The sequence below is a fragment of the Chelonoidis abingdonii genome, chromosome 4 (genome assembly GCF_003597395.2).
Source record: "Chelonoidis abingdonii isolate Lonesome George chromosome 4, CheloAbing_2.0, whole genome shotgun sequence".
In the NCBI taxonomy this organism is placed as follows: domain Eukaryota; kingdom Metazoa; phylum Chordata; order Testudines; family Testudinidae; genus Chelonoidis; species Chelonoidis abingdonii.
The window spans coordinates 6,255,855-6,269,964 of NC_133772.1; the positions used below are offsets into that span (position 1 = coordinate 6,255,855).

Consider the following 14,110-nt stretch of genomic DNA (forward strand, 5'->3'; position numbering starts at 1 on the left):
GTGGGACTTCTTTACTTGAAACCAATGGCATGAACACCATGATGATTGGAGATCCTCTATCTGCTGCAGCCTTCATCCACCTTCACAGATGTTGTAACATTACACAACAGTTTCACCTCCATTGTGCAGTTATTCTCCGTCTGTTCTTCTGTTAGCGACTTCTTGGATCACACTTTGTCTGGAACCTAGCCCTTGACCGTTCTGCCATGGTTGACCCTAGGGGAGTACATGACTCCAGGCAGCATCGCTCTTGGGGTCACTGAGACACGCAAGCCTCTCCCCCACTACAAGGTGGTGATCCATGGAGAGGAGCCTCAATATATGACCCTGCTGACCTGGTGCCTCCTCAGTTCCCTCTTGCTGACTACTGAGACAGTGGGGAAGGAGAGTGGATATTGGAATGAACGTGAACAACACATCTCGAAGAATGTTTACGAGAAGGTAACTGTTTTTTCTTCTTCGAGTGCTTGTTCACATAATTCCAATCAGGTAATTCCCAAGCTCTACCCTGGAGGTGGGGTCGGAGTTAAGGAATCGCTGATTGGAGCACCGCTCTGCCGAATGCTGCATCATGTCTGGCGTGTTGGGTGATAGCATAGTGAGAGGTAAACGTGTGCACCAAGGACCACGTTGCTGCCCTGCACATTTCTTGTATTGAGACCTGGGCCAGGAACGCCGCTGACGAGGCCTGTGCCCACGTGGAGTGTGCCGTAACAGCCAAGGCTGGGCTCTTGGCCAGCTTGTAACACATGTGGATGCAGGACGTGATCCAGGAAGATATTCTTTGAGATGAGACCGGGAGTCGTTTCATCCAGTCTGCTACCACCATGAACAGTTGGTTTAACTTCCTGAACGGCTTAGTGCGCTCGATGTAGAATGCTAGCACCTGCCGAACATCCAATGAGTGTAGCCTCTGCTCTTGACTACTGGCCTGAGGCCTGAGGCTTAGGATAGGACACAGGGAGAAAAATGTCTTGGCTAGTATGAAAGAGTGACATTACCTTGGGAAGAAAGGCAGAGTGAGGCCTGAGTTGCACCTTATCCTTGTGGAAGACCATGTAGGGTGGAACAGAGGTAAGGGCCTTTAGCTCTGACACCCTCCTAGCTGATGTGATGGCCACCAAGAAGGCCACCTTTCACAATAGAGAAAGGAGCAAGTCGCTATTGACTCAAAAGGGGGACCCATTAATTTGGAGAGGACAAGGTTGAGGTCCCACACTGGGACAGGCTGTCTGGTCTGAGGACGTAGGAGTCCCAAACCCTTGAGGAAACAGCGTACCATAGGGTTAGCAAATAGGGATCAGCTGGATGCTCCTAGGTGGAAGGCTGAGATAGCAGCAAGATGTACTTTGATGGATGATGCTACCAGTGCTTGTTGTTTCAGGCACAGAAGGTACCCTAGAATGAGTGTATAGACGCCAGTAGTGGAGGTGTACGCTGCTGGGCACACAGGCAAGTGAACCTTTTCCACTTGGCTAGATGTGTGGCCCTAGTAGATGGTTTTCTACTGCCAAGTAGGACCTCCCTTACTGGTTCTGAGCACAGAAGCTCCATGGGGTTAAACCATGAAGCTTCCAGGCCATGAGATGGAGGAACTGGAGATCTAGGTGGTGAAGACAACCGTAGTCCTGAGTGATAAGATCGGAATGCAGCGGTAACTCGATTGGAGTGTCACTGTCAGCTCCAGGAGTGTGGTGTACCAGTGTTGTGAGGGCCACCAGAATTACCTCCACTCTGTCCCTGCGGATCTTGAGAAGTGCCTTGTGCACAAGAGGGATGGGGGAAGGGCATACAACAGGGTTGCCAGGGTGTGCATACCTAATGACTTCACAGTCGCCTAGAAGTCTTCTAGACTGTGCAGCTTGGAGTCTGTTTGCTCCGAAAATAACCCTGTGCCTTCGAATGGTAGGTCCTGCAGGGTTTGCTGCAGCTCCAGGGGCAACCCAGATGCCTGTAGCCTTCAGCTCCTCCTTGTGGCTACTCCTGAGGAATGGGTGTGGGCAGCTGAGTCCAATGAAGCCTGGAGGGAGGTTCATGCCACTGCCTTCCCTTCATCAGTGATAGTCGAGAACTTGGCTCTGGAGTCCCGTGGAATCAGCAACTTAAACTTCAACATGGAGGCCCACAAGTTGCATAGATTTTCCTGCCAAAAAGGTCCATCCTTTTAGACTTCTTGGATTTAGGGGCCAGCCCTTGATGCTCTCATCTCTCTTTCTCATTCACTGCCGATACTATGAGGGAACATGGTTGCAGGTGAGAGAACAGGTACTCGTACCCCTTGGAGGGAATAAAGTACTTACGCTCTACTCCCCTTGCAGTGGGCGGGATTGAGGCAGGGGTCTACCACAGAGTCTTAATATTGCTCTGGATAGTTTTTATCAGTGGCAGAGCTACCCTGGATGGTCCCTCTGGAGCAAGGATGTTGACCATGGGGTCTTCAGGTTCAACCACCTCTTCCACCTGTAACCCCATGTTATGGGCAATCCTTCATAGAAGGTCCTGGTGGGCCCTGTGGTCAACTGGGGGAGGGCCCAAGGTTGAAGTTCCCGCCACCGCTTCGTCCGGAGACAAAGATGAGGAGGCCAGAGGTTGATGGGGTCCTTCTGACCCTCTGTCTCCCTCACCACCTCCTGTTCAGCGTCTGGGGCCTCTATGGCAGCCATAGCCGAGGTGACAGTAGCCTGGCCTTGCAATGAGTCACGCCTCAGAGTTGCCTCGGTGGCAACCTGGGCTGGCTGTGGGGCTTGCGCCAAGGTTGCCTGAGATTTCCGGCGTGTAGGCTGGTCCTTGGCTGTCTGGGTAGTCGGTGCTCCGAGGCCACCGAACAGGAGCCCACGGAGTCCAAAAAGGCCATTGCACTGGAGGCTGCCACTAGGGTTGCCATGCCATTGATGCCTCCCTCCATCGCTTGTCGGATCTGTGCCTGCTGCAACGGGAATAGTACGAGTCACCACCCAAGTCCGAAGACATGGGTCTCAACTGAGATGACCACAGTGGCACCACATGGTACTGCGCTGGGGACCTGCGCCGAGTTGATGATGCAGGGGACCGGTGTTGAGACGCTCGGGCTGGGCACCGAAACCAGGAATTTGGTGTCATGGATCTGGTGCCGGGGACCGGTGTCGTGGATCTGGTACCAGAGACCGATGCCGAGAGTCCAGTGCCAAGGGTCAGGACCAGTCCTCTCTCAGAGCTGGGTTGTCTGTGATCCTGCGGTGCTGGAGAGCGCCAGTGCCAAGGGTCTCTTAGACTACAGTCCTTCCTCAGCACCATGTCATGTACCAATGCCAGGGCACTACCTACGGATGTGCTTGGTGCGGGGTCCTGGCGATCCGCAGCAGAGTGGGGATGAAGGGCAGAGTCCATGAGCAACTGCTCCAGTCAGAAATCTCGCTCCTTTTTAGTTCTGGGGCGGAAAGCCTTGCAGATCTTGCACCTTTATGTCTGGTGCGTCTCCCCCAGACATGAGTTGAGGGGGTCGCCCATTGGCATAGGCTTACTGCAGGTTCCTCAGGGTTTAAAGCTGTGAGCTCGCGGTATGCCCCAGAACCTGAGGAAACCATGCTCCCAAACCTCACTATATACAATATATACACTAACAGCTAAGACTAACTACAACTAAACAAGGCTAAGCTAACTATATGAAAGAATGCTAAGAGAAGCACTTGCTAATAGGGTGACCAGACAGCAAGTGTGAAAAATCAGGACAGGGGTGAGGAGTAATAGGAGCCTATATAAGAAAAAGACCCAAAAATTGGGACTGTCCCTATAAAATCGGGACATCTAGTCACTCTACTTGCTAACCAAGCAACTACAGTTCCAACAACCATCACTGGCAATAAGAATGAACTGAGGAGGAGCCAGGTCGGCAGGGTCATAGAATCATAGAAGATTAGGGTTGGAAGAGACTTCAGGAGGTATTTAGTCCAATCCCCTGCTCAAAGCAGGCCCAACCCCAACTAAATCATCCCAGCCAGGGCTTTGTCAGGCCTGACCTTAAAAACCTCTAAGGACGGAGATTTCACCATCTCCCTAGGTAACCCATTCCAGTGCTTCGCTACCCTCCTAGTGAAATAGTGTCTCCTAATACCCAACCTAGACCTTCCCCACTGCAACTTGAGACCATTGCTTCTTGTTCTGTCATCTGCCACCACTGAGAACAGCCGAGCTCCATTCTCTTTGGAACCCCCCTTCAGGTAGTTGAAGGCTGCTATCAAATCCCCCCTTACTCTTCTCTTCTGCAGACTAAATAACCCCACTTCCCTCAGCCTCTCCCCATAAGTCGTGCCCCAGTCCCTGATCATTTTTGTTGCCCTCTGCTAGACTCTCTCCAATTTGTCCACAAATATATTTGTGGGTCGTATATTGAGTGCTATGAAGGTACCACTCCAGGGGGCCCCACAGCCAACACAATGGGAGCTGCTAAGGGAAAACTTTCCGATGACTGTGCATGTGGCGCACACACACCTGATTGGAATTGACATGAGCAAGCACTTGAAGAAGAACTGGAGTTCCTACAGCAACTGGAAAACCCCTTCCATTGGCGTAGGCTCCATCTACACAAGGAGGCTATGCCGATATAGTCTCCATAGTGTAGAGATACCCTGGGCCCTTAAGATCTCCAGCAGGCATCTGGTGCCCTCCAAGCCAATGGGAGTTGGATCAAGGGACTGGACGGAATGACCCTGGGGATGGGCACTGCATCTCAGCCCGGGCAAGGGAGCTACATTTTATCTTCCTCCTGCTCTCAGGGCTTGGTTGCTATGGAGGGCAAAGCAGTGTTTGAAGCGTTTGGGGCTGTGGAGAACGCTATTTTGGAGTATTTATAGCTAAGGAGCAGGCTGAGCAATTCACTTCCAATGTGGCAGAGAAATTCAATCTCTACCCCAGAACTAGCCTCCCAATTCTGAGCCTGCAATTCCTTTGGTTTGTGGGTTTTCGGTGGAATGACAAAACTGAGTTTATAATGGAAACTTGGTAGCAGCTTTAATTATGGACCGGCTCCTGTTACTCCCTAATTACACACACCCACGTACACACACACCCTTTCTACCATGCAACGTGTGCCAAGACCACTTTGCACCCAGACCTGGTTGCTCCTCCTGGCTGGCGTTAGGTTCTCTCCTCTGCAGATCTGAAACGAGGCCAGGTTCTGGAGTCTTGCCCTGTGTGGGGAAACATGGAGACCTTCAGCCTGTCTCTATGCCTCTTGCCACTGCTCCGGCTCGGGAGACGAGGCACAGGCCTGTGCATATGGCAGCTGTGTCACTGCTTGTAGTGAAGCCACTTGGGCCACACCTGGAAGGGCTCTGCCTCTCCCACGTGATGCAGATGGCCAAGTTTCCAGACAGCTCAGGGCCGGCACACACCAGAGTGTGCAACTCTTCTGAAAGTCCAACCCCATTTTCTAGCAAGCACAAGATGCTCTGACAGCTGCTTTCTGGCCAGTGTAAAATCCACATCTATCATGAGAATCTTGCGGGTAAGCTGGCCCTTGTCCTGGGCCTCCCGCCCGATCCTGTGGACTTTACTGTGCGGTATAAGCTGGAACACACTGATTCTATAGTAGTGATTCTCCTGCAGTAGCGCCCTGATCTGCAGTGCCACAGACCTGCTCCAGCCCTTTAGCTATGCACAGGAGACCTCCCTCTGCCCTCCCGGCCTCCCTTTAGCTATGCATATACTCCTCCCTCTTCCCACCTGTCAGAATGAAAATTGGGACCCTGAAGTGATGAGCTGGGAAGGAGCTGCTCTTCCTCCATGCCCCCCTCATTCACCATGACCTCTGGCATTGGGGTCAAACCTTGCTACCTCAGCAGCGGCTGGAGGCCTCAGCCCTCACCGTGCTGGGAGCTGTACGAACATGGGATCCGGGACAGCTTGGGCCCCAGAGCAGACCTAACGGGATTGAGAGAAACAAGCAGTTTGCATGGGGGAGTCGGGGTTATGGCAGCAGATGCCCAGCTCTTAGCCAGGCCGGGCAGAGGCAGTTGGCGAAGGGACATTAAAAGAAGTAAGGAGCAAAAATTGAACCACCCTGCACCAGATCTGGGTGCGTGGGGTGGCGGGCAGCATAGACTAATTAAGAGAGTATTAGGGTATGGCTACACTTGAAATTTCAAAGCGCTGCTGCAGCAGCACTGCCACGGCAGCACTTTGAAGTGTGACTGTGGTCGCAATGCTCTCCCAGTGCAGCACGTACTCCACATCCTCTATGTCCTTGCAGCTCCCCAGCGCTGCAGCACTGTTTACACTGAGGCTTTACAGCACTGTATCTTGCAGCACTCAGGGGGGTGTTTTTTTCACACCCCTGAGCTTGAAACTTGCAGCGCTGTAAAGCGCCAGTGTAGCCATGGCCTTAGTGTTTTTTCAGTGTGTGTGTGTGTGTCTGCTTCCCCTGCTGGCACAGATGAGCCTTCTGCTGCCCCCTGCTGGAGGGGGTGTGTGTGTGTGTGTGTGTGTGTGTGTGTGTGTGTGTGTGTGTGTGTGTGTGTGTGTGTGTGTGAGAGAGAGAGAGAGAGAGAGAGAGAGAGAGAGAGAGAGAGAGAGAGACCCTGTCCCTGCTGCCAGGGAAGAGCCCACTTGTGTGTGTCCATCCCTGCTGCCCCCGTTGCTGGGGTGAGCCCTGCTCTGCATGACTGTTACAGTGTCTCGAACCCGGAGTCCTTTCAGACTCCAGCCTCTGTCAGGGGTCAGGGAGACAGACGCTCTCCACTGCCCGTTCCTTGGTGTCACAGGAGCAGACCCCGGGAACCCAGTGCCAGTGGCACCCTCTGGCCCTGGCTATGCAGTGGGGCCAAGCAGATGACGCTGTTAGCAGTGGAGCTGTGGCTGGGGGAAGGGGAACTGCACTGCACCTGTTTGCCACAGCTGTCCTCCGTGCACAGAGCCATGGCGCTGACAGGCTGGTGGGTCCGGCAGGTGGGGCTCCCCAACCTTCTCTCCCCTGCCACCTGCAAGGAGACCGAGAGGGGCATTTCCAAAAGCAAGCAAAGCAACCCTCTCCCCCCCACAGCCCCTCCGCCAGCCACTGGCACAGTGAGCACTAGCCAGGGTGCTCCCCCAAGGGAGGAACCACATGCTCTGGGAGGGCCCCAGGGCATGGAACCCACCAACATGGCTAGGACATGAGTCGCTCTGCGATATGTGTATGTGGACAAGGCCTCGGTCTCCCTGCAGGCTGCTCCTCCCTCTCCACAGGGCAGGAAGCTGAACAGGGGCACATGCAGAAATGCTCCCACAACACCTTTCAGCCAGCCAGAGAGCCAGCCAAGGCTGGCCTGTCGTGCCAGCCACTGCCACGGAGGACTCGTCCACTGGGAGCCCTTTGCAGGCCCCTGTCTCGCTGTCCCAGAGAGGAGGCAGCTCTGTGATGCGCCTCGTCTGGCGTACTCCTTACCGGGGTCTTGTCTTGGCATGTCAGCCCCTGGCTCAAGGCGTACTTCTGACGCAGCTCATTCCTCTCCTTCCTCGTCCGCAGCCGCTTCTTCTTCTGATGGAACTGGTGAGGTGAGCAAGGACCCCGCACTCAGGGGACAGCCCTGCTCCCGAGGAAACACACCGTTCCCCATCACCCACAGCCCTCAGTTGAGCCAAAGAAACCCACGCCAAGGCCAAGGGACGGTAACACGTCACCTGCAAAGCTAGCCCCCATTCGGCCCATCCCGCTATCCTCGTCTGCAGGAGGCCTGGCCCTGGGGCGCCCAGCTCGCCAACGGTGCTTCAGCAACACTCCCCCCCCCTAGCATTCGCCAACAGCAGCAGACCCCAGCCCTGGCAGACGCAGCCCCAGCCTCCCCGTGCTGCTCCCAGCGAGGCAATAGCTGGGACCAGCTCAACCCTGGGCGCTGCAGCTGGTTTCCTAACTCCCAAAGCTCTTGCTGTGAAGGGTGAGTCGGGCAGCCCGGGTTGCCGGGGAATCAGGGAGCCCGGCCAGACTACGCTGCCCCGCCATTTCCAGCATCATTCACACCCGAGGTGCTCTTGGCCCCCTCCCATGACAGCGTCACCCCATCTGCCTCCAGCTGTCACCCAGCCCCTAAACAGCCCCCTCCTGGAATGGCAGGTGGGCAGCTGAGGAGCCGGGAGCTGGCAGGAGAATGGCCACCCCATGTGGAGTGTAACGGTCTCACTTCTGGGGCCTGGGCATGGGGCGTCAGCCAGGGGACTATGAGCCCCGGACCCGGGGTCAGATATTCACATTTCCCCCTGGGCGCTGCCCATAGTTACATCCCTCCCTCAGCTGTGTGGCTCTCACCTTCTCTGCCATGCTGAGTAAATGAGCAGGGAGGCCGTCGGACTGGGAGCTGTTGGAGCCGCTGGTGCTGCGCCAGGCAGAGAGAGCCCCTTAGCTGTTTGCATAGATTCCTGGCTGCCGAGGCCACAAGGGCCCATTCCGATCACCCTGCAGAAGAGACACCCCCATCCCCTAGCCAGCCCAGCGCCCCGAGCTGAGCCCCCAGCCACCCCGAGCCAGTCTGGATTTACGGACACCAAGTGGCAGAGACTCGCCCTGGCCCAGGCCAGCTGTTCTGATGGGCATTCCCCTCCCTGCCGAACAGGGGCCCTTCTCTCTCCTCTGGACTTGTTACTTCAGCTCCCAGCCACTGAATCTCGCTTTGCCGGTGTCTGTGGCATTCAGAGCCCCCTGCTAGCAGAAATCTCCTCCCTGCCATGAGTCAGGAGGCTCCTGCTGAACTCACACTGCCTGGCAGGTCCCAAGTGCTGGGCGCAGCCAAGGCCCAGGGGCTTTAGGGACAGAATGAGCTGGAGGCAGCTGTCGCTTGGGGGTTCCCTGAGGCGAGCCAGGAGCACAGCCCTGCAGCTCTGGGGTCTCAGGGCTCAGAGCAGAGGGGGGCCAGGTGCCGAGAGGGTTTCATTGGGCCAGCCAGGCTTCACCCAGTCAGGCACAGCACACCCTCCGCCAGGAGTGCAAAGTGTTGAGCCCACTTTCCTCCCTAGCCTCCGGAGATGGGCCTGGGCAGCCATGGACCAGGTGTCCCTGGGGCAGCAGAGCTCAGGAGGGGGCTTCTTGGAGGGTGACAGAGCGGCGGTACCTGGACTCAATGTCTGACAGGGAGATGTCACTCCAGGCACCATCTGAGTGCTGCCCATGGCCCAGATCCTTGAGCTTTCGATGGATTTGCTGCTGAAGCAGCTCCTGCAGCTCAGACAGACACTGCAGAAACTGAGGGTAGAGAGGCAAGAGCTCACACACACCTCCACTGGAAGGAGTTTCACTTTGGGGAGCACTCCATGAGTCTCTGCTTAGCCAAACGCTTCCCCTCTAACGCACGCAGTCTAAAGAGAGGGAGCAATTAAGTCCCTTTATGGAGAGAGACAAATACAATAGAAGCCATTGCCCAAGGCACTCAGCCACATGGCAGTGTTAAACTGTGTGGCCTGACAGCAACCCAGGGCTGGCCAGAGCCACCCAGAGGATTCAGGGGGCCTGGGGCAAAGTGGGGGAGCTGCAGCACTTGTACTCACCCGGCAGCAGTCCGGGTCTTCGGCGGCATTTCAGAGGCAGGGGCCCTTCAGTTGCTTTGCATCTTCAGCAGCACTGAAGGGCCCCCCGCTGCCAAAATGCCGCCAAAGACCCGGAGCGACTGAAGGGCCCCCCACTGCCTAAATGCTGCTGAAGATCCAGCCCACTGCCAAATCAGGGCTCGCAGGGCCCCCGTGGGGCCCGGGTCAAATTGCTCCACTTGCCCCCTGCTCTGGGCGGCCCTGGGACTGGCTGCAAACACATGGGCTAGGGGATGGCATGGCAAGCTGTGTGTAAGAGAAGGAAAAGCTACAGACAGCAAGACAAGCAGTCGAGAGTGTGGCCCTGGTAGGAAGCAGAGACACAGCTCTTTGGGCACAGAGCACTCCCCCCCGGAGGGCAGGCCTGGGGGATTTCTGAGCAAGAACACTTCCTGCTGCTCTTTGTTCCAGCTGTGCTCAGTGGAACAGGACTCTGTTTGGATACTTTGCAGCTGAACAGGATTATACCTAGAATATCTCCGATTCAAGGTATCCATTTCTCCTCCTGACACAAACAAACCAGCAAGACCCTGAGTACTGACAAACTGCTTGGGCAGAGGGGCAACCTGGCTCCCAGGCGCAGTGACTCTGGAACATGGCAGCAAGGGCTCAGACACTGGCATGAGCAGACAAAGATCCCATGGCTGGGGTGTCCAGTATAGACAGTCAACAACACAGTGATCCTTGGCAGAGGCCAGGGCACTGTAGGAGGAGCGGGATACACAGTAATTCCAGAGTGCACGAAGGAACACAGTGATTGCAAACACATATGGTAAGGTGCCATCTCTGCTGCATCCCTACGCCCCGGTGTGCCCACGGCTGGCATAACACTGCTCCTCTGCCTGCATCCCTACACCCCTGGTGTGCCCACTGCTGGTATAACACTGCTTCTCTGCCAGCGTCCCTACACCCCTGGTGTGCCCACGGCTGGTATAACACTGCTCCTCTGCCTGCGTCCCAATGCCCCTAGTGTGCTCATGGCTGGTATAACACTGCTCCTCTGCCTGCATCCCTACACCCCTGGTGTGCCCATGGCTGGTATAACAGTGCTCCTCTGCCTGCGTCCCTATATGCCCCTGGTGTGCCCACGGCTGGTATAACACTGCTCCTCTGCCTGCGTCCCTATATGCCCCTGGTGTGCCCACAGCTGGTATAACACTGCTCCTCTGCCTGCATCCCAATGCCCCTGGTGTGCCCACGGCTGGTATAACACTGCTCCTCTGCCTGCGTCCCTACATGCCCCTGGTGTGCCCACAGCTGGTATAACACTGCTCCTCTGCCTGCATCCCAATGCCCCTGGTGTGCCCACGGCTGGTATAACACTGCTCCTCTGCCTGCGTCCCTACACCCCTGGTGTACCCATGGCTGGTATAACAGTGCTCCTCCGCCTGCATCCGCACACCCCTGGTGGTGGGGCTGTGAACTGCCAGGCCCAGAGTTGACGGGGCTATGAACTTCCAGGCCCAGAGGGGCCGGGTCTGTGAACTGCCAGGCCCAGAGTTGACGGGGCTCAGCCCTGACACAAATTAAGCACTGAGCAGCCCCTACTCACTCCCACCCCCAGCCCCTGCAGCGGGGCTGCGTGGAGCCAGCTCTCACCTTGGAGCGGTCGGGGTCACAGAAATCCAGCAGCGTGTCACAGATGAGATAGCCCAGAGATTTAAGGTCCTCTGAAGTGAAGTGGGAGTCGCTCTTCCTGCCTGAAAGAGGGGCAGAGACATAGGCTGAGGGCCCTGGATTCACAGCACGCCAGTCACGTTCTTGGGGTTTGCCCAGCAGAGGGCACACACAGCAGTACAACTCCCATCCCCCGGGCTGCTCCCCCTGCTATCGGGCCCTTTGGCGCCATGGCACTTTAAATCTCAATGCAGCCGTGTGAAAAAGTGGGGATTTTCTGTGTTTTGTATGAACTATTGTAGCAGCCGCGGGGACTTCTGGACCTCATGCAGGAGAGTGGGGAACAGGTACCATCCCTGTAGCAGGGCCTCCTACAGTATGTCTTGCAACTGGAGAGAGAAGGGGCCCTAGCGAGGGAAAATTCATGCAGCGCACAGAAGGCCCAGGAGCAGACATACAAGGGAGCCCACAGAGAACCTTCTAACCCAGCAAGAGCGTCCTGCTCCTGCTTGCCTCAGTGGAATCAAATCTACTGCCACAGTGGCAGGGGCCCTAGGAGATTATCTGCTGGGTAGGGCTGGTCACCTACAAAATCTAGCAGCCGGACAGCAAAAAGAAACCAAACAGCAAAAAGAGAGGGCGGGTCTACCACGTAAATCTCCTCAAGGTGTGAAGGGAGCAAGAGGGGCTTCAGGCTGCTACCACTCCAGAGGCTCTGGTGGTGCCAGCCCAACTGAGCTCCATCCCAGCTTGATGAGGGGAATCAGGCGGATCTCCTGAAGGGCAGGGGACAGCCTTGTTCCAGCAAAACTCTTGTCTCCATCACCCCAGCTTCCTCCCGGCCCAGCTACATGCTGGCATAGTGCTGCCCTTACCCAGAGTTGAGCCGCTGAAGGTGGACTCCATGGTGTAGCTGTTGGGGATTCCCATCCTCCACATCACAATCCGGCCCGTCCCTTCTTTACTCTTCTGGACCTTAAACTTACAGCTGTGGAAGGAAAACTACAGCGCCCCAGGTGGCTCAGCACGGGGACGGGGCAGAAAGAGATCCTGGCTGTACCCCAAGGTGGGACTGCTCCCGACTGACAACCCCTTTTCCAGGGCTCCACACGGCCCAACCGGAGGGCTTTCTTCATTTCCCTTGGAGACATTATTCCACAGTCAACAGCTCCCTCAGCATTAGGAAGCTTTTCCTGATATTCAGCCCACTCATTCCTTGCATAGCACCATCCTGTTTCTCCTAATTTCTGTGCCTTTTGGCCACCCAACCTAGCAGGCTGGGGTAGCGACACCGGCATTAAGATTTACTGTAACTACCCCTCCAGCACTGGCCTCTTAGCACAACCTGATCCCTAGCGTCACTCTTGGAAACTGCTGAACAATTTTTGCGGAAACAATCCAAAAAATTCCACCCAAGACAGAGAGCTGCCAGGACAAGTTCCATCCCCAGTGGCTAAAACTTGGAAAAATTATACCCAGCTGAAAACCAGGGGTTGGAATGGGATGGGTTTGGGAACCTCAACTTAGTGTATGTAGGCAAAGACGCTTCCTACAGAAACACTAGGGAGGGGATCCTGGCTCTACAAAGCCAGGGGGAGCTTTGCCACTGATGTCAATGGGGCCAGTGCATCCCATGCTCAAAGATGAAAACTCTAAAGGTAGGAAGTGCCAGACTGAAGGCTGCCTGTGCACCCTTCACCCTGCCCTCAGTGCAGTTTCAGTCCTTGGCTGTACACACAGTGGTAACTGGGAGATTGCAGACTGCTTTTTCCACAGGAGCCCTGGCCCTAGGCAGAGCTGCCCAGAGGGGGTGTAAGTGGGACAATTTGCCACGGGCCCTGCAGGGGCCCCCACAAATGTTTTTCGGGGCCCTTGGAGCGGGGTCCTTCACTCGCTCCGGGAGCCCCAGAAAACTCTTGTGAGGCCCAGGCCCCCGGAGCTTCTTCCGCTCCGGGTCTTCAGCAGCAATTTGGCGGCTGGGGGTTCTTCCGCTCCAGGACCCGCCGCCAAAGTGCCCTGAAGACCCACGGCGGGGGGGTCCTTCCACCCCAGGACCCACCGCCGAAGTGCCAGGTCTTCAGTGGAAATTCCCACCGCCGAAGACCCCAGGATCCTCTGGGCAGCCTTAGCCCTAGGTCCCTCACTCTTGTGCTCTCGGGGAGCCTGCGCTCTGCACTATAGGTGCAGCTCTGCTGTGCCCCAGAACAGAGCACCAAAGCCTTCCTGGCTCCATGATGTGATTTCCCCCCTACTCTCCAATAGCTGGCACATGAGCAGCTGGCTCACCTGGCCCCGAGAGATTCCAGGCAAAACTGGGACTCCTATGCGGAGATGCCCAGGCCTTGCAGCCAGGTCCCCACCCAGCCCATGGTGGCCAGTGAGGGGCTCCAAGAGCAGAGACGATGCTTCCCCTGTGGGGAGGGATAGCTCAGTGGTTAGAGCATTGGCCTGCTAAACCCAGAGTTGTGAGTTCAATCCTTGAAGGGGCCATTTAGGGAATGGAAGTTAAAAAAAACTGTCTGGGGATTTGTCCTGCTTTGAGCAGCGGGTTGGACTAGATGACCTCCTGAGGTCCCTTCCGACCCTGATATTCTACGATTCTATGTAGAGAGGGGCTGTGGGGAGCCCCTTCCCCTCCTGTGGGCTGCTCCCACACCCACCTTGTCAGGGGCATTCTTGCTGAGCATGAGTGGGAAGATGCGCTCATGGAGCCGCTGGGCAGGAGTGCTCTTGTTGTTGCAGCCATACATGAAGACATTGTTCTTGCGGCTGTGCCCATGGAAGTCACAATAAAGCAGAACCTCCCGCTCCTCCAGGACTCTGCACAAAGGAAAAAATCCTGAGCCAATTACACACATGTACGGATGCATGTATGTAATCAGACATGGGCCACAGACTGTATCACAGACGCCTGCTTGATTCAGGATGAAACGCTGCACAGAGCTACATAAAATCTGTCCCATGG

At 55.9% G+C, this 14,110-nt stretch overlaps 1 protein-coding gene across 5 annotated transcripts in view; it reads right to left on the reverse strand.

Annotated features, from left to right (window-relative positions):
• The window catches only part of AGBL2 (AGBL carboxypeptidase 2), a 43,846-nt gene that overhangs the window by 14,334 nt on the left and 15,402 nt on the right, over positions 1-14,110 (reverse strand). For 2 of the 5 annotated variants that reach the window (XM_075065882.1, XM_075065880.1), the window contains exons 8-15: positions 13,806-13,965; positions 12,021-12,147; positions 11,128-11,228; positions 9,057-9,187; positions 8,258-8,324; positions 7,400-7,501; positions 6,858-6,953; positions 5,090-5,165 (exon numbers count right to left, since the gene is read on the reverse strand). In XM_075065882.1, the coding sequence (XP_074921983.1) occupies positions 5,090-5,165; positions 6,858-6,953; positions 7,400-7,501; positions 8,258-8,324; positions 9,057-9,187; positions 11,128-11,228; positions 12,021-12,147; positions 13,806-13,965 (860 nt within the window). Of the gene's footprint in view, positions 1-5,044; positions 5,166-6,857; positions 6,954-7,399; positions 7,502-8,257; positions 8,325-9,056; positions 9,188-11,127; positions 11,229-12,020; positions 12,148-13,805; positions 13,966-14,110 lie in introns of all 5 variants that reach the window. The other 3 variants (XM_032775870.1, XM_032775872.1, XM_075065881.1) reach the window with 2 other exon arrangements.